Source organism: Dermacentor albipictus, chromosome 5 (assembly GCF_038994185.2).
Source record: "Dermacentor albipictus isolate Rhodes 1998 colony chromosome 5, USDA_Dalb.pri_finalv2, whole genome shotgun sequence".
Taxonomy (NCBI): domain Eukaryota; kingdom Metazoa; phylum Arthropoda; class Arachnida; order Ixodida; family Ixodidae; genus Dermacentor; species Dermacentor albipictus.
In genome coordinates, this window is record NC_091825.1 from 101,686,627 (window position 1) to 101,713,884 (window position 27,258).

General features: G+C 45.4%; 1 protein-coding gene across 2 annotated transcripts in view; it reads right to left on the reverse strand.

Annotated features, from left to right (window-relative positions):
• Positions 1-680: 680 nt before the first annotated feature.
• The window catches only part of LOC135905969 (uncharacterized), a 168,331-nt gene continuing 141,753 nt past the window's right edge, over positions 681-27,258 (reverse strand). For both annotated transcript variants that reach the window (XM_065437123.1, XM_065437122.2), the window contains 4 exons: positions 22,337-22,434; positions 13,698-13,783; positions 2,596-2,821; positions 681-755 (listed from right to left, as the gene is read on the reverse strand). In XM_065437123.1, coding sequence (XP_065293195.1) covers positions 735-755; positions 2,596-2,821; positions 13,698-13,783; positions 22,337-22,434 — 431 coding nt within the window. In that variant the 3' untranslated portion in view covers positions 681-734. The remainder of the gene's footprint in view (positions 756-2,595; positions 2,822-13,697; positions 13,784-22,336; positions 22,435-27,258) is intronic.

Here is a 27,258-nt window from a genome sequence, read left to right on the forward strand (position 1 = left end):
ATGCCGAATAACCGCAATGTACTCGGCCGTTTTTTGGGGCAATTGCTGCCTACTCGTGCGGAGTGCATGCAGTGGAAGAATCCCCGCCGGAATGGACGTCGTTGTTGGACGCTTGTACTTGCGTCGCCGACTTTCTAGAGTACGTGTTGAAATTCACCTGCAGTTTTTGTGGTGCTCTGTTGTTTTCTAGAAAATTTTACTCTGATGTAATAAGGAAAAAGAAACTCCTGGTTAGCTCACACGGCAGGGCGGCCACACCCTGTCTGATCCCCGGACCAGAGTAAATTTGTCCTTCAGTTGTTAAGCGTTTTCTTTTTTCTTTCCTGGAAAACCGCGGTCGACATTCTTCGATGATGAGCGCTATTGTCAGATGGATGTCAATTTATCGCTTTCGTACAACTTCCTTCACTTTGCGGATTTCTGCAGAATTGATTCGAGGCCATATTTTTTTTTTATTCGCTATCAGCATTGGGCATAGTAGTGCCTGGCTCTTCCACTACGATCGTTTTGTGGCTTCTCCTTGAAGCATGAGAAGGAGCTCTCGCTAATTTTCAAGAAGCAAGCGTTGAAAAAAAATAGAAGAAATAAAACAGACTGACAGCTTATTTTCTGTAGTCAGTGAAACAAACAGGAACACGTGGTCGTGCATTCTAACGACACTAAAAAAAGGGCAATGCAAATCACTCGAGGAGAAACGTTTATTAGAATCTGTATATACGTTCGATTATGCTGAATTATGATAACGGGCCAGGCTCCTGAAAAAGGAAAACAAGTGATAAGGAAATTTCGAGTTTTTGCTGGCGTAATAAGCATATTGAAAACGACAGGGCATAAATTACCAACTCGATATTTCTGCCTGCCGCATACACACACTCGAAAAATAATTGCAACCAATTTTTGTTAGCTTCGTAACCATTTGAGCCAAAGGTAAAAATAAGGATTTCATGCAGATGCAATTTTCAGCCGTGCACGCGGAAATTTGGCATGAGGTGTTTCTCAGAGAGAAAAAAAAAAACTATCTGACCAGTAAGAAAAATATTACTTGAAACACGCGTTCACAAAAGAAATCATCCGCTGATATAAGTAGTTGGAAAGCCGTAGGAAACCAAAATCGGCGTGATGCGTGATCTATGAGAGATTACAAAAGAAAGTTACAAAATCTACAGAGTGTTCAATTGATATATATTTTTTTTCAATAAAAAGTGAAAAAGTTCAACTTGCTTGGACACGATACAAGCGCCGATATTGGGAAGAACAAGCAATAAACACAAAAGGCCAAGCATGTTTTTCTCAATCAGCTTTTTTTTTTGTTCTGTTTCCTATTGTGCGGTAGGCAACATGTACTTTATAAGCATCAGTCCTAACTGTCCCCCTTTCTGCATTCCCTCATGTTATATTTTGATGGAGCTATGCACTTGCAATTAAGCTTACATGCATTCAAATCGTTAGTGTTCTTAGTATGGAAAAAAGATTCAGGAGTCAAATTCACGCCTGCTACTAACGCAGTACTTGAACCTTCTGCAATAATCAGCAATGATCTGCAACAACCTTCGGAAATTTCACCCAAAAATGACGCGGGATTATTGCCATGTACATTCTTTTTTGATATATATCATGTTGTTGGAATTGGCGTTGGATATTGTCGCAACAGTTACATTTACATTATCAATGCTTATAAGCTATATACATGTTTCTGGGAGGCATTGCAGTACATCGGCTTTTCCTAACTTGATGCAGCCTGTGGTTTTAGTTAGTACGGAAAATTGTTGTACTTGTCATAGTGAGGGATGTTTATTTACGAGATTAGGTTTTATTATGCAGGCTTCATACCATGCGTAATCGGGAGGAACAATATGACAGGGAACAAAGCTTCCCTTTTTTTAAAACAACGCTTAGTGGTGATTTGCGACTGAGAACGTCGCCGGTGAAAATATATATATATATATATATATGCACTGAACACTTTAGTAACTGGAACGCCAATGCATTTATCTGTAAAGTTCGGGGCTTTATATCTTGAGACTGGTGTCGTCCTGAGAATTCGTTCCAAGTGGATCCACCTTGCCAAGTCCACTACTAGAATTTGTAAATTACAATATGGGTCCTAAGATGATTGGTTAGAAAGTTCATTAGTGAATGTTTGTCAATTATTACACTTTGCATTTCCATTTTTTGAGCAAGCAGTGTCCGCCTCTTCGAGTAGACCGGCTCATAAACTAGAATTGAGCTATCTCTCACAGGCAACCTTTAAAAAATTTTGAAAGTGTTCTCTGAAACACCATGTATATTCGAACAGACACCCATGGTTAAAAAGAAAAAAAATACAAAAGGTAAAGGCAACAAAACTACAATTAGTGGTGCACCTTCAAATACACTGTAATGCAATATATCGTTCTCTATAACCTTCTACTTGTATTGTTCCTGTGTAGAACGTTCTTGTGACCATCTATAAGCTGAGCAATCTGACCAATCGTCGCGCGCTGTGCTCCGCTTGTTCTGGAGTGAATCAGGCGTTCGCACACTCAGTCTTAAGCCTAGCGACGGGACGTACACACGCGTTGTTTGTGCAGACAACGTTATCTTGAACTCACTTACCAGGTACATTCGCATTATGTTGGCCGCGGAGAACTTTGGCGAGAGGCGTTTGGTGTGTTTTGTGCGCAAGGCGAGCACCGCCTGATCCTGGAAACTCATCTGCACCACCCACCCGGTGGGCGCGCTTCGGATGTACGCCAAGAAAGTTTCGCCCTCTTTCATGCTGATTCTCCTGAAACTGATGTTCCTCGCAGCAGCGCCCGGGTCGCTTAAGTCTACCAGCAGCCTAGAATTTAAAAAAAAAAAGAAAAAGAACAGGAAGTGGTAAGCTATTTTAAATGCGGTAAGTATACATTGAGGAAAGTTCATGCGAGGGTTTCGTGGTGTGTGTGAGTGGGAGAGAGAGATAAAGAGAGTAAGAAAGAAACAAAGAGAGAGAGAGAGAGCTAGTTTAAATGCGGCAAGTAAACCTTGAGGAAAGTTCATGCGAGGGGTTCGTGGTGTGTGTGAGTGGGAGAGCGAGATAGAATGAGTAAGAAAGAAAGAGAGAGAGAGAGTAAGAAAGAAAGAGTGAGAGAGATAGAGAGAGTAAGAAAGAAAGAGAGAGAGATAAACTTCGTGCTACAAGTCAAGCTGGATGGCTATTTACTCTTTCTTTCATTTTATACGCCACCTATAGGCTAAATGTAGCCCAGAATACACGTCTGTTATGGAATACCTGTACCAATTGGGGTATTCCTCCCGAACATTTCCAAAAGGTTACATAACGAGATATATTCTTCGCATTCGAGAGGCGCCGGCTTGGTGACGCCATACTATCACTTGGGCAGTGATGATGAGTAATTTGAGTTATTTTTTGTACGCTGTGTAACATATTGCCATTTGTTGCCCTAATTGTATAATTGTCGCTGCTGCTGGATGTTGCCATACACGCCAACTAACTAGACACTTGAATAACATCTATTATTATTTTTATTATTATTATTATTTATTATTGTTGTTTTTTGTTGATAAGTACTGACAGCTTGAAGGCTATTAAAGATAACTCATTAAACGACATAGGCTTTGTCCGAGAAATAAGTCATTATTTAATCTATATAGAACTGCGACAAACAAAGTTAAGGCTTTACTGCGATCTGCCAGAAGGCAATTGTAATACGCTCAGTTCTCATTCCCCCCCCCCCCCCCCCTTCCCGCCCGCAGCAACCTAAGGAAAACTTGGCAGTTAGTCAACAAATTGAGCAGTTCGTCGTTCCGCAATTACCGCAGACAGCATACGAAAAATATTTGTAAAAAAATATCCCAAGATGTCCACGGCTGACAGCCTGACCTAAAAGTCTGGCTTAACACGTCTTGATTTTCGAAGTGCGAGTTGAGGTACATCTGAAAAGGCTGGGCTAAGGTGATAGAACGGCAGTAGTGGTGTTTGAAAATAGATATAAATTTATTCTGGACGCGTTCAGTTAGGTTAGCGATAGATTTGCACGTTTCCACCCCAAACTACAGAGGCGTACTCTGGTAGCGGAAGGCACACAGTAGAATACACTTTCAAGAAAGGCAGCAAGGGGAGTGGAAGTCATGTGGTATACGAAAAACAATTCCAAGAGCGCCAGAGCAGTTTGCTTCCCACGTCTGACGTGCGGCCAAGGTCTTTCAGGTCATCGACGCTCCCGAAACATCGTGAAAAATGCACAAAAATTGCACGCGGTGCATTTTCCGCGTAAAACCCAATACCGTAGTTTTAAAAGTATTTTTGAGTAGCTTATTGAGGGTCGATGCACCAGTTTGAGAGTGCAACAATTTTTTCGGCACTCAATGCGTTCGCGAACGCTATATCGAGAGCCTTGAAGGACTCTAAGTTGTCAGCATGTAGAAGAAATGATGGAACGAATGACAAGTGTTGAATTACTACCCGCCGTGGTTGCTCAGTGGCTATGGTGTTGGGCTGCTGAGCACGAGGTCGCGGGATCGAATCCCGGCCACGGCGGCCGCATTTCGATGGGTGCGAAATGCGAAAACACCCGTGTGCTTAGATTTAGGTGCACGTTAAAGAACCCCAGGTGGTCAAAATTTCCGGAGTACTCCACTACGGCGTGCCTCATAATCAGAAAGTGGTTTTGGCACGTAAAACCCCAAATATTATTAAGTGTTGAATTACTGACGAAATGTCATCTCCAAACAGTAAGGAGACGGCCAAGAACGAATCCGTGTGGAACTCTGCTAGTGACCTCATAGCTAATAGAGCTATTTTCGTTAATGCTCACGAAGCAAGATATATTGCTTACGTAATTAGATAGTAAGGCAGTGACAGAATAAGGCATGTTCATTAGCGTGAGCTTTCTAATGCGGAGCTTACGAAAAGCTACGTCAAACGATTTACCTAAATCAAATTGAATGAATGAATGTGTGGCTTTTATTGGCGCAAGGGCCAGGTATGGCTAAAGAGCGCCATGCAAGTGTTAATGATTTCGCAGTGGAGTGATGGGTTCTATGGAGTTGATGTGACGTGGCTGTAAAGGGGCCTAAAATATAGTCGTTGTAAAGTGCGTAAAATTTACGTGTAATAAAATTATGGCGATGACAAATGACGCGTACTATGAGCATTGAGGTGCATTTCAAAATAACGATACGATATTAAAAATTGCATAAATTTCTAAAATTCACTAGAGCACCATGGCCTCGTTAGAGCCCTTGCGACACAAGGGCCTGGAGGCATGTGTTATATAAAGCAACTATCACAGCAGCATCCTCTGGAAAGAGGATGCGCTACGAATTTATTGGGCTCATAACATGTAGGACAACCTCATTTAAAAAATTGAGGACTACATTGGTGTTGAAAAATGGTTCCTTACCAAGAAACATAGCTGGGTGAAAAGGTATGCAATAACGACATGCAAGAGGAAAATGTTTCTTTCTTTCGGATTCGGCTTTGCGACACTCCAAGAGGACGTGGAGGACGGTCAGCCTCTCACCACATCGACCACAGGTTGGTGGTTCATCTCCAGTTAGCAGAAAATTGTGAGTACCAAACGTGTGCCCTATTCTGAGGCGGCAGAAAAAGACATCTGTTCGCCGTGAATTTGTTGGGGAGGGCCAAAAACCTAACTGCGGCTTTATAGCGTGCAGTTTATTATTTATTTCTGCGTTCCACATGCGTTGCCAGTGTTGTCGCAGTTTCTTGCGCAAGAAAGGCTTCAGATCTGTTGCAGGAACAGCAGCTGTAGGAAAAGTGTTTAGTGATGTGAGGGATGTGGCCATTTTATCAGCCAGTACATTACCCTCGATACCTCTATGGCCAGGTACCCAGCATATCACTACATGTGTATGTGATAGACAAATACTGCATAAGAGGGAGTAAAGTTGAATGAAGACAGGATTTTTAAGCTATTGTAATGAAACTAATGCTTTTACGAGACTTAGCGAGTCTGTGTATACAACTGCTCTGTCGAGTTTTATTTCTGCATATGTTTTACTGCAGACAGTACTGCATAGGTTTGTGCATAAAGATACTTGTTTGCGGGTTCAATAAGTCAGATTTAGAAAGAGAGGGACCAACAGCAGCATAAGACTGTGTCTGTGTGGTATTCGGAGCAGCTGTACTTCGATTGAAGTTCACGGAAATGCATAGCGATTTCGAGGTCAGGTGCGTGCTTTGTGACCTCTACAAAGGATACGTCACAGTCTATCACCTGCCACTCCCAGGGCGGTAATAGCTTAGCTGGAGGCATTAGGCGATGTTCCAGAACAGGGACATTCATTTCCGTGCTAAGTGCTCTTGCACGCAGTGAGAAAGGAAGTCTCATAGAAGGTTTATTATGAAAAAGTGTTTCACACGTCAAGTCGTTAACAGTTTTGAAACACGGATGTTCTTCATTGGAGCGCACATTGAGAAAATAGGTAAAGCTGATGTACGTTCTCTGAAAATGTAGTGACCACTCGTCTGACTCTGCATATAGACTTTCCACCGGGCTTGTTCTAAATGCGCCAGTGGCCAGGCGGATACCCAGATGATGAACGGGGTCTAACGTCTTTAGCGCACTCGGTGCAGCAGAGTGATATACTACGGCACCATAATCTAATCGTGATCTAACTAGGCTCCTGTAAAGATTTACGAGGCACCTCCTGTCGCTACCCTATGTAGTGTGGGATAGAACTTTAGGTAAGTTCATGGTTTTTAGACATTTTTCTTTAAGATATTTTATGTGTGAAATGAAAGTAAGCCTGGAGTCGAGAATAACACCTAGAAAGTTGTGCTCTTTCTTGCAGGAAATTTGTTGTCCACCCAGTTCTACACAGGGATCAGGTACCAGGCCTCTCTTTCTTGTGAAGAGAACACAAGTGCTTTTGTGCGGGTTAATTTTAAATCCATTTTGGTCTGCCCACTTGGACACCTTGTTTAAGCCCTGCTGTACCTGTCTTTCACACACTGTAAGGTTGCAAGATTTGAAGCCTATCTGTATATCATCTACGTAGACGGAATAAAAAATGGCCGGTGGCAGTGAAAGACGAAGTGTGTTCATTTTAACGATAAAGAGAGTGCAACTGAGTACTCCTCCCTGGGGTACACCTGTTTCCTGAATAAAAGGTCGCGACAATACGGTGTGGATTTTCACGCGGAAGCTACGATCCGACAAATTGCTTTCAAGTATGTTCAGCATACTTCCACGGATGCCCATCTCCGACAGGTCTCGCAAGATCCCGTAACGCCATGCCGTGTCATACGCTTTTTCCGTGTCAAGGAATATCGATAGGAAATACTGTCCATGTATAAATGCATCACGGATATTTCCTTCAATGCGCACCAGATGATCGGTTGTCGACCGCCCTTCTCTGAAGCCACACTGATAAGGATCGAGCATATTGTTGAGCTCAAGGAAATGTATAAGTCTGCGATTTATCATTTTTTTCAAAAATCTTACACATACAATTTGTTAGGGATATCGGACGATAACTTGTAGCCAAGGAAGGGTCTTTTCCCTGCTTTAGAACAGGAACCACAATCGCTTCTTTCCATGTGGATGGGAGGTATCCCGAAGCCCAAATAGTGTTGAATAGTGTAAGAAGTGCAACTTGTGCGTCAGTATGTAGGTTTCTGATCATGTCATACATGACTCTGTCAGGTCCCGGTGCAGTGCTTTTGCATGTGTTCAAGGCAGCTCTCAACTCGGCAATACCGAAAGGCCGGCTATATGGTTCGTTCTGCCTGGATTTTCGTATGATTGGCTTACGCTCTACTATTTCTTTATGTTTAAGAAAGGATTGGGAATAGTGCGTTGAGCTCGACACTCGCTCAAAGTGCTCCCCAAGTGAGTCTGCCTGGTCTTTCAGTGTATCGCCCTGTGTGTTTACCAGAGGGAGTGAATATGTTTGTCGCCCTCTTATCCTATTAGCCTTGTTCCAGACTTTGGCCTCATCTGTATAGGAATTTATACTCGATAAAAACTTATCCCAACTTTCTCTTCTAGCCTGTCGGCGGGTTCTCCTGCCTTGGGACTTTACTTTCTTAAAGTTAATAAGATTCTCCACAGTGGGAGAGGCGCGTAGCAGCCACCACGCTTTGTTCTGTTTTTTTACGAGCGATCCTACAATTGTCGTTCCACCACGGGACACGCCATTTGCATGCCAGGCGATTTACTTCTGATATGCATTTTGATGCGGCATCTATTATAAAGGCTGTAAAATACTCAACAGCAGCATCAATTCCTCACGAGGACATGTCATCCCATGATATACGAGTTATGGTTCGGAATTTCCCCAAGTCAGCTGTGTCAATCTTCCACCTAGGAGCCTGTGGTGGATATTAAATCAAGTTAACAGCGCCTAAGTGATCCCTACTAGGTGCCACTCTGGAAGCATGGGGCATAAATGTAACCAAGTTTGTTCTTCCGGACTGCTCTGGCACAAAGCCAAGCTGCTAATTTATTAGCATGTTCTTAGCACGAACAGAAAGCAGAAAATGCAATTATTATTTGTTTTGAAAACCTACATACACACTAGGCCGGAAAAGGAAAGCGAGGAGCAGGCTTACAATAACTGTCACTGTAAGGGGCACGACGCCTGCCTACTCTTTAGAAAAGAGGAGACAGAAACATAGAAATGAAAGATAGGAAGTAGGGGAGGGAAGAGGAGAGAGAGAGCGAGATGGCAAATCTCAAATAATTAAGCAGAACACAGAGTACAGGTCACACACAGTGCATTGCACGTCAAGCCATTAAAGAATGTCTAAACAGATGAAATAGTGTTCTGCAATCCCATCACCCGAAAACAAACAACAAACGTGAACCTAAGTTAGTTTCCTTTAAAAAAGTAAGAGCGCGATGCACCTGATCGCGTCGAGACGCTTAACTACTCGGGCACAAACATTCGTCGAGTGTCGCACATCGCAGGCCAAGGAGGTGATAGCCCCTCACTACAGTGACGTGCGCTGTGCTGTGAAAACGGGACACTCCAATATCAGGTGTCCCGCAGCAGCTGCAAGACGTAGACGATGGACTGTCCACACGTCCTTGTCGGTATAAAGGTCCGGACACGTTCACACAGCCAACCCTTAGCTTAAGTTACAGTTGTGATATCAGCACGACGAGGCGAACATCAGCCGCTAACACGGGTCGCGAACGTTCCATTTGCGACGCGTGGGTAAAATAGGGTACGTGTTGCTGGTATTGTGAGCCTGGCAGTCTGGACCAGGTGTGGACGAACCAGCAGGCTAGTGTCATCGAGATTGCACAAAATTTCAGGGCAGACAGAATCATTATGAGCGCAAGGTGAAGCCAGTCAATCAGCCTCATTTCCGGTGATCCCTACGTGCGAAGGTATCCATTTGGCAACGAGAGATACTCCATGCAATGCAATTTTGTTGGCAGGGTCAGTAATGCTGCGCACAGCTGGAGAATCAATGTAATACAGATTCAAACACATTAGGCGCATAGTAGAAGATAGATATCGGTCGGTAGTTAGTAACTGTACTTCTATCAGCCAATTAATATACGAGTGGACCCATCCCTCAGCGGAGGCCGACTGTGTCCTGCGAGCGCTTTTTGCCTTTACTGCGGAATCGGGCATTCTCCGGATGGTGCAACCATGCGGGGAAGCATTCCTCGGTAGCTGGCCCTATAATCATATCCCAACTGCCAAACTCTATTTTATTCTTAGTAGGCCGATGAGCCATCCTTCTTTTAACAAATCTGTATCACATATATATAAATATATATATATATATATATGTACATACATACACATGCTACCTTCTAGGCACTAGGAAAGGTACTAGCCTTTAGGAAGCTCTTGAACATCCGTGGGAGAGTAGAAACAAGCATAAGCTCCCAAACGTCTTAAGCAGTGCGGCAGGGATACAATTAGTGCAACAAAGAAGGGAAGGTTTCAGGCGCTTCATACACTTCAAAACAAGGTCTTCATTGATTCACAGCTTACGTACCGTACAGGACTGAGAAGGAAGTTTACTTGAGGTAGAAACATCTTTTTGTTCACTGAGAACAGAACGAAATGCTGTGTTTACAGAGCATTTCGCTCTGCAGCAGCAGCTTTCGAAACAGCATAGCCGTTTCCCTCAACATGACATACATCCTCGTCACTTTGTTTAGAAGCGTAAATGCACTACTAGCTCCGGAAATATATTGAGTTATGTGTCATGCTGGCTTAAACACCTTTAATACGGTTGCAGTGATCAGTGTTATAACAAAATGTGAAAGTGACAGCTCCTGAATTCAAGTCTACGGCTACCTAGGCCCATTCCCCCCGCTTTTCTGTGTGCATGGCCTTTCAATTTCTAGAAAACAAATGAGGAAATTCGGACTTCTTGGGTGTTTTAATATGTACGAATATGCGCCTATCATCCTCAATTACTTTCATAAACAAACTACCTTGCTCGCCAGCACCACTTGTCCCGTCTACGAAAGACCAGTCAGAATGTTCAAGGTAACGATACTAACCCAACGTACTATCACGGGAAAAGTTGAAGTGGAACTTGCAAGTACTTGCCTATAAACTTCACCGTTTCGACTTCAGGTTTCAGATTTTGCAAACTGATTGTTTTAAACGAAATATTACGTCCTAACTTGAACAATTCGCAACGATGGCGCATGTAGGCTGGATGCCGGTTGCTCTGATGTGCTGTAGCTGTGCTTAAAGAACTACGAGTGCTTGGAAATTTAGAAAGGCAAAGAGTAAAAATAACGCCACAAAAACGTTTGAAGCCACAATCACGAATATTAACAAACTGAGGTGCGAAGGCGAACCGCAAAGTCTTAGCCGTAATTTTTTAGCCAAATTGCGACTGTAAATGCGAAGTAAATATATCCATTCACAGCGGTGGACCTTTCTTGGACCAGCCCGTCCTTATCTGCCGGTAGCTCCACGGCCCGGCGCTGCTGTCAGTTGCTGAAGATGGCGGTTGCGCTTGACACGTCCACAGTGTATGAGCAATGAAGTGTGATTCGTTTTCTGTGGAGAAAGCAATGAACGCCCACCGAAATCCACAGGGAAATGCAGCCCACGTAATGGGGAAACGTGTACCGTTTTGAGAAGTGTGAGGTGGTGGTGTTGTGAGTTCGCAAAAGGCCTTGAAGACTCGCATGACAATGAGCGGTCGGGGAGGCCGCGTGCGTCGCTTATTGATTACATTTCCCGCGTGGATGCTATGGTGAAAGCGGATCGGCGGGTGCACACCAGGGATGTTTCCCGGCAGCTTGGAATTTCGTGTGGGGGTGTTTACGACATCGCTCACGGGTCCTTAGCGTACCGGAAGGTTTCAAGTTGGTGGGTACCTAAGCAGTCGGATGAAATGATGAAAGCCAAGCGAATGATTGCTTCACTGAATCATCTGTAACGGTATGCCTAGGATGGTGACAATTTCCTGTAAAGCATTGTCATTGGCGATGATTTCCCCCTCGTGATTTCCTCGTTTTCGGTTTGCTAAACAAGTTCCTGGCAGAATAGCGATTCGCGTAAAACGAAGACGAGAAAGCAGCAGTCCGACAGTGTTTCCACTGTCAGCTGGACGAATTATGCTGCATGGGCATCTCAAATTTAGTGTTGTAATGGGACAGATGGGGGGGGGGGGGGGGTCTGAACCGCGGTGTGGGGACTGTGGTAAAATAGCGTAAGGTATGTAGAATAGTACGTAAATTTGTAAATACCTGTATGTACCTTATTTTGGCTAATGACAAATAGGGGCAAAAACTTTCTGATTCGCCCTCATGTTAGGGATCTTTCTCAAAAGTTAATAATAAGAACGACCGTAATACCGTGATTCCCTCTAGTGTTTATTGTAGGAAACTCTGTGGTGTCAGAAACTGTTCGAGTATAACAAGTTTTGTATAGTGTCAGGCGCAGTCTTCGGGACAAAAATTATCAGTAGTAACTGTGGTGCTGACGCGCATGTGTGTACAAGAGCTGCGATTAGGGTGGTTCAGCTGAAATGCGAACGTTAGGTAGCACGTAGATTGGCCTCAACTTCGTCTCCGGGGCTTCAGACGGCTTTGTTACTCTACAAACTGATCAGTTTTGACAAAATCTTGCGCTAATAATGCCACAGTTTTCAGTTGTTATATACATAGGCTCAGAAGCTTATTTGCCCCCAAACGTTTACAAAAATACATTTTTTTGTTGTTGAAAATTCAGAACGATAACGGGTAATAAGTGAATAAAGCCACAAGAATGTGTGAAACCACAAGCACGAAGCTTAAGGAAATCCAAGCAGTGTACGTATGATTCCCACGGCTGCTGAGCTATGTCAACGCCAGAGTTTCCTCTACAACTTTTGGCCGAAACTCTGTGGTGCCGGGAGCGCTGCCGGCCATGCAACCACATACAAGGTAGATAGAGGGTTTATGGAAGAGTTAAAAGATTACAGAGACAGACAGAAGGCTAGGCTGATAAATCGATGTATATTACTTGACTAGCTCAAGCAGGCTAGGTGACTATTTGTCACCGTCTCGTTTCGAAGGGGGTGCCCAATAAATTAACCTCCTCATCATTATCACCATGACGACGCTTTCGGTGCCGCGCAGCACGACACATCACGAAAGCGGTCGTATCTCCCAAGGTGATCACTAGAGAATATCGTCCATGACATCCTGTTTTCGGCAACCTACGACCACCGCCGATAAACGCAGCGGAGCCTGTTCACAAGAGGTCTGTTCGAGGTCTGTTAGAGGTTTGTAAGAGGTTTGTGAGAGGTGTTCGTAAGAGGCTTGCATCGAGGCTCCCACTGGAAGGCGTGTGGAGTTGACGCCGCTAGCAAAAAAAGAAAAAAAAGAAGGAGAGAGAAAAGAAAACGAATCTCACGCACTACGACAATTTGTTTAAGCGTAGCTGTCATTGGTGTTCGCGAAGAACGCTGTTTTCGCCCTTCTTAAGGTGCGACCGCCGATATATGATCTGAGCTCTAGAATAAAATGTCTTTTGTTCCTTCCGGCGATTCGATGTCGAAAGGAGGACTTTGCTTGACAACATGCAAAGGAGAGGCATTCCATATGCGCGTTTGCGACAAAATAAATGTTTCCCGGCGAACCGAGGATTTATGCGCAAGGAGGTCCCACTCCATCTTATGGACACGGGGTATAACACGTTTCCGAACATCGCCAGAGGCGTGCGACCGAGCTGATTGCCGGCCCAGACTGTCAGGAAATACCAGCAGCAAAACCAGCAATACAATGCTAGCAGCATGCACCCTAAATTTGACCAACAAATTAACGAGACAGCGACATCATAATCTCCATTTGAAAGCCTTAGAAATGTGGTAAGCGCTGCTATGTCATACGCGCGAAGTGCTCTGTAAGCTGTCACCTACAGGACTGTCAAAAACGCCACTCACGTGGATGTACCGAAATAACTAGGCCGTTTAGTGCCTCTCTATACAGGTTAGGTATAATCAATACGTATAAATTTGAAATTATAGTTATTGTACGTTACCCGACTGTTGGCAAAACATCGCACAAATTTTGAGCGAGATAGTTGTAGCTAATACAGCGAGAGTTGCTTGGCATACGCCTGCAGGAAACTAATGTCCGCAAATCAAGCGAATGGCCCCAAATTTAACGCGGATACGCAAGCTTTTAAAACCTTCCGCCTACGGTAAACGATTTCGGGCCTGATGGTATTTACCTGAGGCTCATGAAAACAATGTAAAACATGACACTTACACATGGTCGGTCCCTGTGTACGTCATTTCAAAGATGCCGAAAGAGCCAATGTCCATTGGAAAGGCATCGTGATAGTATTCTCGTTTCTGGAAAAAAGAAAACCAGCGTTTTTAACTTGCTGTGCAAACGAAGAAACCTATGGTATAGCTCACAAAACTGTCTATGATGTATCAGATTTGGCACAGTGATAAAGTACAAACATCTAACAGGGACATCGTCATAGCTTTCTAACAAGCAATCAGACAGGATTGCCCGGTGACGACGTTACAAAATGCGTCACCGTACTTTAATTAGTGAGGTAACTACTCATAATTTGTTTATATATCTTGAAAGTGACATTTTTTTTTTGTGGGTAGCTACAACAAAATAAACCTTACTCTGCCTGTATAAGGGAACGATTGCCTTGATTTAGGAAGACGCTAACAATATTACAATAGATCCGCATTAGGGCCGTCATCGAGCCCTCCCAAATTATACTGCCACCTTTACAATGAAAAACTCTTCCTTTATCGTACAATGTCGTATTCGTCCGCTACAATATACCTGGTGTCTTTCTTTAAGATCATACAGAACGTTTTTTTTTTGAAATCCGAGGACATCTAAGCACCTTTTATGAGTTAAGAATGCGAAAACATCAGTGCAATTGAACGTCGTTGAGGGATCCTTCGTGTTATGAGGCGGAGGAAAAACTTTATTTGCTCTAATTGGTTAGAAATTAACGGTAGCAGATGTGGTCGGCCGTCGTCACCGTCTTATTCCCCATCTGCGCAGGGTCGACGCCCCTATTCCAGGGCACCACTGAGGGTGGCTACTCGGTGAGCGTGCCTTACTAGTCCATGCTGGACTTTCGTGCCGCTGCTGGAGAGCACCCTCTCCCACTGCTCCGCACTCGGGTCTTTTATTTGAAGGAATTGTTGATTCTGAACGCATTCCCATGTAATGTGATATAAGGTGGGCTTGGCGCCGCACCAGGGGCAAATGTCTCTATACTGGGTGGGAAACATCTTGCTTAGTGTGCTTAGATTTGGGTATGTTCCTGTTTGCAGCCTCCTCCAAGAGGTTGCTTCATCTTCGTGTTATGAACTGCTCGCGGTAAAGCGAGCGCGTTTTGGTTTGGCCTTAGCAAGGCGCACTTAGAATGCAGGCGAGAGCTTGTTCGGGCAGGGCACGTGTGGATAACACAGGCGTCCGGGAGCGAGAGCGAGGGTAATTGACGTCGCGGCGATGCCCTTTCCCCTCACGCAACACCTGGCCTGCTACTGCGATAGCAGCACCCCCTTTCGCCCGCTCTGATCTGTCGAGGCTCGCTCGTGATGTGACGTCACAGCCAATGGTAACTCCGTAGAGGCGCGCTCGTGACATGGCGTCGCAGCCAATGAGAATTTAGGTGCCGTTTCGCTGCTACAGACGCGGGGCGCCGGCCCTCTAGCTCAGTGAGGCATTTCACGCTTTCGCATCAAAAATTGTATGCAGTGCATAGCAGAATTCCAATATTCGAACAGGATATCTTGAAGAGGCGGACATTACCTGCATGAGAAACCAAATCTGCAGTCGAACAGTCTAAAAAGGTAATCGATTGAGTTTTTAACTAATTACATCACATATCGCAATTTTCCAATAGTAGCCGATGAGGTTGCAGGACCTAGCCATTGCGAAGGAATTATCTCGTTTACACCAGCTTCGATAAAAGCGCTGTCAAGCTAGCGGTGAAAAGTGCACGATTGTTTGACTTACTTTGTTGCACTGAAGTAAATAACTGGAACACCAATGTATTTCATCGCAAACTTTGGAAATTAGTTTCGCGAAGCTGCAGCGACCCTAAGAATTGATTTGAAGTGGATCATCGCCTTGCGAAATCGCCATCACTTGCACATATGACAATTAGTAAATTACAATATGTGTGATAATTAGTTACAATAAGTTATTTGGAAAGTTTTGCCAATTAGTAGAATATGCATTTCAATTTGACCTGTTGGGAGATATGCGCCATCAAACTCGCCGCAAAAATTCTCGGTTTTTCAACTTTTTCAACAAAACGAACTTTTATGCATTGCAGCACAAAAGTAACTGGAACGCCAATGTATTTCGCCCCACACTCCGGGAAATAATATCTACAAGCTGATGGATGGATGGATGAATAACTTTCTTGAGGTCCGTCGGTGGGCGCGGTTCGTGCACAGTGGGCCGCTTCCACGTCGGTACAGAGATGTCATGCGCCTCCGCCGCGTCGCGGGCCCGATGGACAGCCCAGAGCTGTGCTTCAAGGTCTGAGCTGCGTAGAGCTCGGTCCCACTCTTCCTCGGTGGTCCTGGCCCCCGGCGCCAGGGGGCAACCCCAGAGCACGTGAGCAGGGCTAGCTGTATCCTTACGGTAGCGACAGGCATTGCGAGTGTGTGCGTCTGGAAAGATATTGTGCAGCAAGGCCGGGCATGGGCAGGTGCCCGTCTGAAGCCGCCTGTACGTGACTTCTTGTGCTTTATTGAGTGCGTTGTGTGGTAGCGGCATGGTTCTCTTGACTAGCTTATAATGCTGCATGAGATCCTTGTAAGTGCGTCCAATGTATCCAATGCATCCGTGCTCGTGTGCATGGGTAGACCCATGGCTCTGTTGGCGAACTTACGTAGGAGCGTTTCAAGCTTCTCTCTCCATTTTGGACCAATTGTGCATGGCCACGATGTGCATGAAGTGGTTGATTACACAGGCCTGTGCCAGTCTAAGCAGGTTGTCCTCCTTGAGCCTTTGGTGCCGGTTGGCCACTCGTCTCAGTAGGCGTGGGGCATTCTCGGCCTTCGGGGTGAGCTTAGCGACTGCGATGGTGTTCGAGTCGTTCGCCTCTATTGTCATGCCTAACATCTTGATGTTACCGACCACCGGAATCGTTCTGCCTTCAGCGGCGTACATGCAGACGCATAGGTCGGCGCTTGTTTGTGCCCCATCCCTTCGGTTTGGGCCATCGTCTCTTGGGTCTATATAGCAGCAGATCAGACTTGCTCGGCGAGCGCCGTAGGCCTGTTGGTTTGAGATACCCCTCAGTAGTTCGGATCGCATTTTGTAAAGTGTGCTCGATCTGTTCTTCGCTCCCCTTTGCCACCCACGTGATCACGTTATCTGCATAGATGGTATGTTGGAGGTTCTCGACTCGATTCAATTGCCTGGGCATTCCTATCATGGGCAGGTTGAAGAGAGTAGGGGATATCACCGAGCTCTGTGGGGTATCCCTGCCGCCCAGTACGACTGGCTCCGACTGGAGGGACCCGACTCGTAGCGAGGCCTGCCTTCCCCTCAGGAAGTCACGGATGTAGTCATGGAGACGTTGACCAAGTCCGAGTGTTGATATTTGTTGTAGAATGAAGGAGTGCCGAATGTTATCAAAGGCCTTTTCTAGGTATAGGCCTCGGTTGGCCTTGACGCCTCTTGTTCTGTCTAGTATCTGGCTTTTGACCCGCTTAATGGCGTCTTGCGTCGCCAGCCCCTGACGAAATCAATGATGTTGTGAGGATATATCTAGTTCTCTTCCATGTAAGGCTTCATATGTAAGCACCGCACGCTCCAAGGTGTTACCCACCCACGGCGTAAGGGAGATTGGGCGCAGATTGTCGATGCTGAGAGGTTTCAGTTCATTTCATTTCATTTCATTTATTAATACTGTCAGCCTCATTGAGGGGCTATAACAGGAGTGGAAAAAACGGAACTGAACAGCAAAATAAGTAGTACAGTACATATTGAAAACCATAGTTATACATTAGTTAAGAGGAAAAAAAAAGATCATCTCGTGAAATGCACACATAAACAAAAACAAAAATGCATCACTCAGAAATCAGAACAGTAATCTTAAAGAGCAGCAATCTGATCTCTTCGCCCTATGCTAGTGCCATAGATGAAATTTTCTAAGTGGCGTAGGAATTCAGCTAATGATGTCGTCCGAACAGCAGAATCTGGAAGAGAGTTCCAGTCTCTACAAGTTCGGGGAAAATAACTAAACTTGAAACAATTATTTTTTATAGTCGGTAATGGGATAAACTTACTATGACGATGCCTTGATGTTTCATTAGTTAGGTTTGATTGGTTTTGGTATTAAGACCGTTTTGGCCGTTTTCCATTCTATGGGAACCTTGCCTGAACGCCACGTCTCATCCAGATTGTCCAGATTGTGGAGGGCCTTGTTAGTGATGTCATCCGGCCCCGGTGCGGATCGGCTGTTGAGATCTCTTAGCGCTTGTATGATCTCTTCTGTGGTGATCAGCATCAAGCTCCGTGTTAGGTCGATCCGAGTAGTGGGAGGTCACGTCCTCGGTAGCTGCCGCATCCGCCATGGGGAGGTACTTGGCCGTCAATCTTGTTACGAGCTCGTCCGGTGTTTAGGTCTTGCATGCCTCGTATGGCAGCTTGCACATCGCGACCCTCCACGAGGTCTTGGTGTTCGCGCCGTCCAAGAGGTGTTTCGGAAGGTACCAAGCGCCGCCTCTGTGTACTTGCCCGTCAGTCATGTTGCAAATATCGTCCCATTGCTGCCTAGCTAGTGTGGAGCAGTGCTGTTCGATGCTGCGGTTTAGCTCCGCAATCTTCTTCTGCAGCTGACGGTTCAGGCGTTGCCCTTTTGATCCTAGCAGTAACGATTGCTTGGCTTCTAGCATATAGGTAAGTCTACTGTCCACCTTCTCAGTTTCCGGGTTGGGGGTGATCGTTCGCGTTGCTGCCTCGAGATCCGTCTGGAGTTGCGTCATGCACCCGTGTAGGGGTGCGTTCACGCCTTCTGCGGACCTACCTGTCCTCAGCTCTCCGAACTTGGTCCAGTCCACTAGCTTGAATTCCTTTTCCTCTGTCCTGTGCGAGCCTACCGTCATCCGTCATGTAGTGGTCGCTAGCCAGATCCACCCCTGTTTTAGACCACGACGCTCGAGTAGTGTTCTTGGCGAAGGCGAGGTCGGGCGGGGTGTCCCTGCTGGTGGAAGTTTCCCGTCTTGTTGGTTGTGTCGGGTCAGTTATGAGCTCGAGGCCTGCCTCGACACTTTCTTCCCATAGATCTTTGCCCTTAGGTGTACTCTGCACCTATCCCCACGTCGGATGCGGGGCGTTAAAGTCTCCCGCCACGAGCAGGGGGTTACTGCCTGCCAGGTGCGTGGCCTTGGTTAGGCAAGCCTGAAACCTCTGCCTGCGCTGTTTTGGGCTGCTGTATGCGTTGAGGATGAACGTTGGCTTGCAACGTTTCCCCTTGCCTGCTATTCTTTACCAGCAGGTATTCCATGTTATTAGACAGTATGTGGATGCCGTGCTGTAAGAAAGTGAGCTTGTTCCGTACCAGAATGGCGACGCCCCTACCGAATGCTTGCCCAGGGTACGATAGCCCTGGATTTTAATGTGCTCGGTGAGCGTCTCCTGTAGCAGGATCACGCTAGGTTTCATTTCGTGTGTCCTGAGGTATTGCTGTAGCGTTTGTGCCTTGCCTCCCAGTCCTCGACAGTTTCACTGCCATACTATGAAGTCACTAGGAGTTTGTGCCATCATGAAGAGTTCTATGCATGCTGGCGGGACAGCCTGGCATTACTCGGTCCATTGTTTCACTGGTCACCATCTCGGAGAAGATGGTCGCTGGTGGTCCTAGTGCAGGGGCCACCACAATGTCTAGGAACGCCTCAATCTTAATGCAGCGTCGGTTGTATCTTTCTTCCATAGCCGCCATGTTGGTTTGGAGACTGTTCATGTAAGGGTGTAGGTTGGCTACATTTGTTTCCAGACGAGCGATATTGGATTGCATGCTGGCTACCGACTCCGTGAGCTCCTTGACACTGTCACTGAGCGCACTCAGCATCTCGCGGATCTCAGAGCTAGCGCGCCGGGCCGCCGTCGATTCTTGTTCGTCATTGAGAGCTCTGCATTTGGTGGGCCTGATGTCATCCTGTAATAACATTTCAAGTGGATACACCTTGCAAGCTAACCTACAATTCGTAACTTGCAATATAAGCCCTAAAGCATTTCATTAGAAGTTAATTTGTGAATGTTCGGCAAGTGGTTAATTATGTGTTTCGATTTCTTTTTATATTATTTCCCGCTACTGCGAGTAATCTAGCTGAAGAAGAAAAGTTATGCTATCTGCCACAGGCGATGTTTAATATTCCGTAATGATTTACAAAAAATCTGTGGGGCCGCAATGTTGACATGGGGAAGGATTACCAGCAATGCAGGAAGAAAACGGGAAATGTGAGCTTCGTTCTTGGTTTCACAGTCAAAGTCTACATTATAATCTACGACTTTTGGTTGTATTAGAAAATTCAGTTTCTCGCAGTCTAGTCATGTAGAAGCTTTATCTCTTAGGCTGCAGCCAGTGTGTTTCTTTATATATGGTTCGTTTTACATGTGTCTATCACACAGAATTCTTTCAACAGCTTTTCCTTTTCTTTTTACACAACTTCCGATCTTTCTTTCAGTGACTATTTATTTAAAGTTCTTGGAAACCTAGTCATACAGCAGCCATTCATTCTTAGAAAACTTGTTTGCAACCGTACTCCGAAGATGTTGAGAGGCTATTCATGGAGTTCTTTTGACTGTTAGTGATCTGGTGATTAAAACTAATCCAAATTTTCCATGATTACTGCCTTTCTTCACTAGTCTGTACAAGCGCGGACCCAATTATACCAAAATAAACGCTCCTGATATAAATATATGTGTCTGCGGTCGACTATTCTATATTCGATCCTATATTCGATACTTACATTTCGTAAAAGGATTGTCCCCGCGGACATCTCGTATTCTATTCGTATTTTAAAAAAATTGGTATTCGCCCACCTCTAGTTCGAAATTAATACACCTGGCAAACTCACAATCTGCAATTTGCAATTGCAGTATGTGCCTTGAAGTAATTAGTTAAAAACAAATGTTTGCATTATGCATTTCCATTTACTGTGCAAGCAGCCCCTTCGTGCAACCCACTTGAAGAATAATAATGCTATCTGCCAGTGTCAATTTTTAAAAATGTGTGTATAGTCTAATAAAAAGCGCATAACCTTACGAAAAAAAAACAGCCGTTGCCATGACGTAGACAAGCCGCCTTGCTAGCCCGTTGCTGATCAGAACTTTATCTGAATGCCATTGAACGTGAGCTCGCACATAGCGACATGCACAAGTTTAAAGTGCAATAATAAACACGTCTAAACACTAGTGTTTGAAAGAATGACTCTTCTCTGCCTGGACGAACAACTATGATAAGCCAAGCCAATGTTTTCTTCTGTCCATTACACTAAACAGTAGCAAACCGAACAGGAACACCTTTACGCATAGAACCTGGCATGTCTGCTCGCACTTAACAAATGATCTCAACTATGAAACACAAACAGATGCGTCTGAACGCAATGTATTGAAGAATGAACATTTATGCGTTCCGACTGCCATTAGTACTTGGTACTTTAAGAGTTCTGAATCGCAAGAATCACTGAAGCGCATTGATATTTAGTAACGTTCGGTAGATGGGAACACTAATACTTTCCCAAGAGTTTGAACTGCGAGAAAATGCGGCTTGTAGTGAACGATTAAAGGGGCCCTGAATCGCTTTTTATCGAAATGGAGAAAGGCATTTGAAGTGAAAGCAGTCTACTTCAGAAATACTTTGTCCCAGAAAGTACTTCAATGCGTTCAGCAGAAGCGGAGTTATTGGCAATCAAACAGGGCCTCCGCTGTGCTCTCCTTCCTTCTTCAATGCCTTGCACTGCGAAGGCTACGGCTCCGTGGGGCTTGCCCACAACGCCGCGCCTTCTAAATGTCACCGTGGCGCGCAGTTCAAATTTCAATTTGTATGTTAACGTAGACGTCACGACTTCAGCATTTGGTGCCTACGACGCGCTCTAAACATAAGTCAAACGAGGTTGCCCTCAGTCACCCGCTGTGCGCTTAGCCAGTGGATTCGTGGCGGCACCCCGCGGCGGCCACGAGTAGTACGCCATGTAGCCAACTGCAGCTTGATGTCAGCTGTCAGCCAATAGCAGCGGTCTGAGGGAATGACGAAATAAAGCGTCCAGAAGAGGGTGAGGACAGGGCCTCCTGTTGAAAAGGGAGAGTTTGAGAGAAAGGGTTACTTCGCGATCCGCTTGCCATCTCCACGCACCGCGTGCAACAGCAAAACTTGGCTGAGATGATCGCTGTAGCGTATAATACCCGCGGGCTGTGTTATTTCACCAAGCCGGAGGGGTGATTCAGGGACGCTTTAAAGTTGTGGGATGGGCAGCAGATCTCCGCCTGCCTCATTGCTGTACACATTAGCAATATGGAATAAAGATTGTTTTTACACGTAACAACTGCTTTTGAATTATTTTCAAGCTACCGCGTGGGCCCTACGTTATATATATACTTAATTCTCCTTAGCTTATATACCTCATGCCTATATATTCAATTTGTCCATTATTCATGCATACTTCGGCACCATCACAAACCATGCTACCGACTTCGGGATCGCATTCACGCAAACGCACGCACACGCACGCACGCACACACGCATACATACATACATACATACATACATACATACATACATACGTACATACATACATACATACATACATACATACATACAGACAGACAGACAGACAGACAGACAGACAGACAAGACAGATAGACAGATAGACAGACAGACAGTGTAAGGTCCTACTTACCAGGCCGTCTTTCGGAAGCTTCCCCAATTCATCGCTAATATCAACGGCTAAAAGGTAATGGGACCCAGGGCTTATCTTGAAGTGCCATTTGTCCACCGCTGGAAAGTCGAACATAACAAGAGACAGATCAAATGCGCTGTGCGCTCCAGAAAAGAAAAATCACGCATGTCACAAATCACACGGCTCTCTCCAATGCACGATGGCGTCATAACGCGGCCATCTCATGGGTACCGATACCGAAACTTAAAGAGAAGTATTAGAGCAAATTATTATTGCTATAGCAATTTTATGGACACTTCTGGCGCATTTCTGCCGTCGGTGTCGCCGTGAGGTTCTATATAAAGTCCAAGGGCGATAAAATCGTCGCCGCGCGCCGTGTGCTGTATGTGCCAGTGAAAGCGTGCGAGGGTGAGCTGGCGATCGCGGCTCAATCTCGCGCACGCAACGGACGAAAGCGAGGAGGAAGCGCGCCGCCTTCCGTCGCGCGACAGGCCTCGAGGGGAGGGCAGACACGGGGTGCCAGTTCTACTCCGGGCAGCCCTGGTGGCCGCGCGCGGCCGGCTGGGCCGCTGAATCTTGAAAGCAACGCACGCAACGGACGAAAGCGGGGAGGAACCGCGCCGCCTTCCGTCGCGCGACAGGCCTCGAGGCGAGGGCAGACAGGGGGTGCCAGTTCTACTCCGGGAGGCCCTGGTGGCCGCGCGCGGCCGGCTGGACCGCTGAATCTTGAAAGCAACGCACGCAACGGACGAAAGCGGGGAGGAACCGCGCCGCCTTCCGTCGCGCGACAGGCCTCGAGGCGAGGGCAGACAGGGGGCGCCAGTTCTACTCCGGGCGGCCCTGGTGGCCGCGCGCGGCCGGCTGGGCCGCTGAATCTTGAAAGCCATCTGCGACGGGTACAGAGTCCGCGCTGCGCTTTGTTTGGCGACCTAGTTCGCGCTGACGCGGGCGGCTGCACGAAGGTCAATTGGCTTGCTGCTGCCGCCGCGTTTCCACACTGCAGCGTTTTGACAATGAGTTTACGCGGACATCGAGTGAGACGTGTTCATGTGCTCATGCGAACATGCGATCATGGGAAAGGCGATCGACTGCTGTCGCAATCGATCGCCTTTCGGCCGAAACTGCGGCTTTTCTAGGGCACTGTGACGCTTGCCAGCATATTTTCCTTAGGTTCAGAGGGTTTGACGTTCACTTAACGCAAAACAAAACGAGTAGACGATCACGTCATGTCAGTACTGATTTTAGGCAAGGCTGCTAGACGCACTAGTAGGTTACCGAGTTCTTGATTTCTGTTGCAAGCCCTCCTTTTAGCGACTACGTAGTGCAGGGAATGACTTAATGTTGAGCAAGTTGATAGGTATGCATGTTACTAAAAGGTCGTTGCGTCAAGTACAGGAAAATTGAGCACAGGCCTTTCAAATGTCATATTTAACTGTATAATATCATATTCACCTAACACAACTCAATTTGCAGACAATCCGCCGTGGTTGCTCAGTGGCTAGGGTGTTGGACTGCTGAGCACAAGGTCGCGGGATCGAATCCCGGCCACGGCGGCCGCATTTCGATAGGGGCGAAATGCGATAATACCCGTGTACCTAGATTTATGTTAACGTTAAAGAACCCCAGATGGTCGAACTTTCCGAAGAAAGTGGTTTTGAAACGAAAAACCCCATATTATTTTTTATTTGCAGACATAAATGGCTTCTGCTCTGCATTGTTAGCACTTACCTCAAGCGTACCCTTAGGCCTGAGGTAAGTGTATTCTTAACGCAGTCTATTCTTAACGCATGCTATTCGGCATAACTTCAGTTATAGATCCCAGTGTTCACATTTGGTTTAAATGACTGCGTCATATTTCGAAAGGTGGCGTGCGGTGAATATCACACCCTTTCGAATAACGGTCTTGAATACATTTATGAATGGTATTCAAAATGGTAGATGAAATTGAATTCATAGAAAACTGTGCTACTATGTGTCATCAACAAAAATTTTCTTTTCACTTCGCCTACAATATTAATGATACACCAATAAGAGAAATCAGCGATTGCAAATATATTGGAGTTGCCTTAAGCGGTATCCTCTCCAGGTCTAAGCAAGTTGATGAGATTCGCGCATCTTCAACGCGCACAAGTTTAAATCAACACCTCCCGCACTCGACCTTCTGGCCTTCAAATTTGGCCGTTACTAGAATATAGAATCAAGCATGGCATTTGTTTTACGCAGGGCCGGATTAAGACAAAGGGGAGCCCTGGGCTAATGCGCATGCAGACCCCCTTTCCCTATATTGACCCCTCACCCTTCACTTCACTTTTATTTCCTTAAAGACCCCTCAATGGGGGTATTACACAAGAGGTGGGGTTTACAAACGTTCATTTTAATTAGTGGCCACATGAGTTCAATGAAGAATATTAGTATTAAGCTCATCAGCAAACGTCGTTGAACAGGTGATTTCGGATATGTGACGGGGCAGGCCGTTCCAGTCGGTTGATGATCGGCAAAAGAAGGATGCAGAGAAGGTTGTAGTTCGGCTGCGTGGACGGGTTACTTGTAAGGAATGCCATGTACGCAGGGAATGGCGAGGGGGTGGGGCCAACACATATGGTGCATGATGGAGCTAACGGTAATAAAACTTGTGAAAGAGGATTAACGAATCATTGCGACGCCGGGATGATAGCATGTTTAAGGCGGACTGTGCTTTTAGTAGTGATGCGCTAGTGTTGTAAGAATACGAAGAACGAATTAATCTTGCCGCACGATTCTGGATTCTTTCAAGTGCATTGATAAGGTAAGTTTGATGTGGTGACCAGATTGGGGATGCATATTCGATTTTCGGATGTACGAGCGTCTTGAATGCTAGTAGTTTGACGTGTTGCGGTGCATGACGCAGATGGCGTTTTAGGAATCCCAGTGTTTGGTTAGCGGAGGCAGTAATGCGCGTTACATGAGCAGACCAGTCTAACTCGTATGAAAGGGTGACGCCGAGGTATTTAAATGTGTCCACTTTTTCTAAGGTAGTATTTGTAATATCATACGGTGAGTATAAGGGGTGATGGCGGCGAGTGAAGCACATTACTTTACATTTATTGGCGTTAAGGGTTATTAACCAGTCGTTGCACCAGTCTTGGACTTTGTTAACGTCATTTTGCAAAATACTGTGGTCATAGTCGTTAGTAATTGTGCGGTAGATGACACAATCGTCAGCGAACATACCAATTTGAGAGGAAACATTAGGGGAAAGGTCGTTAATAAAAATAAGAAAAAGTAGGGGGCCTAGAACGCTACCTTGTGGGACGCCAGATGTTACAGGGAGGGGTGCGGAGGTGCGATTGTTGACATGTACTGACTGTGATCGGTTAGTGAGAAATTCAATAACCCAATTTAAGATGTCAGGGAGCAGGTTCAGCTGGGAGAGCTTGATTATTAAGCGTTGGTGAGCTAGGTTATCAAATGCTTTAGCATAATCCATAAAAATGGCATCGATTTGGGTGTTAGCATCGAGATTAAGGTGTAAGTCATGGACAAACATAGCAAGTTGCGTTTCACACGAGAGACCTTTACGAAAACCATGTTGGGATGGGTGAAAGAAGTTGTTAGTATGAAGGAAGTGCATAATTTGGGTGAAAATGACGTGCTCCATTATCTTGCAGGGTACGCTGGTTAGGGAAATCGGTCTGGCGAGTTTTTATAAGCTGATTTGTAGATTGGAACGACCTGCCCTTTCTTCCAGGTGGCGGGGATGTTACAGGAGGATAAAGACTGTGAGAAGATTAAAGTACGACGCGCAGATGAGCTTAGCATTTTTTAACAGTTTAGAGTTGTTGTCATCCGCCCCCGATGACGATGAGAGATTTAGCTTTTCAATTATTGCCGTTATGCCATGTTCAGTGAATTCGATGGGTGGCATAACAGATTGCACAGGTGACGGTGGTATAGGTAACAGAGCATCAGGTTCAGTGGTGAATACTGATGAAAACGCGCGGTTAAATGCATCGGCGCACTCTTCTTCGGGGATTACTATATCGTTATGGTCGGCGATAGTGATAGCATCCGGTGGCGTTGGGTTTAGAAATCGCCAGAATTTCTGGGGGTTAGTGCTTAGTACCCGAGGCAACGTGTCATGGAAAGAAGTGTGTTTTTCGCGGCGTGTAGCTGAGAGATAAACTTTCTCTGTCTGGAAATATTTGTCCCAGGCCACAGCACAATTGGTTTGCTTTGCCGACCGAAAAAATCGTAATTTTTTTGTTCTGTTTTCTAAAGTTGATCATTTTTTTGTGAACCAAGGTTTATTGCTGTTAGTCGGTACTGCTACGCTACTGGAAATATGCTATGTTTCATTTTCACCAAATTAAAAAGAACAAAGTGCGATCAACGGAATTATTACTACTGTTATTATTATAAGGAAAACAAGACAACTTGCTTGAAACACGTGCTGTCGTGAACATCAACACATATGTTCACTTTGTGATTAATCTGCATTTTGTTTTCAGCAAAAGCTAGGCTTTAAGGAAAAATTTAGTGCACTCAAGATTAACAAGAACGTAGAAAAGACAACCCAGCTGAGATATCGATCCTTCTGAAGCTAGGCTTTGTTTGCATCACTAAGTTTAATCCCGTGAGGATACGCATGGTTGTATCCAAAACATACTGTTTAAAATTCAAGCATCAGACTGCAGTAATCGTTATACACGTTACTCTGTAAGTATGCAATAGATATATACAATACTTAAGGCAACGCAAACACTATAGAAATGCACTATAATACAGATGAAAATTACCAACTGTAATTACAAAACATTATTTGAAAATATTTTCGTTAAAAGTAAGACAAGCAAGGGCGACACCAAATAAATGTGGCGCTATCAAAAACAACAAAAATACAGTTCTTTGTAAGCACGCTGAATATCACGAGAAGAACAAACAAG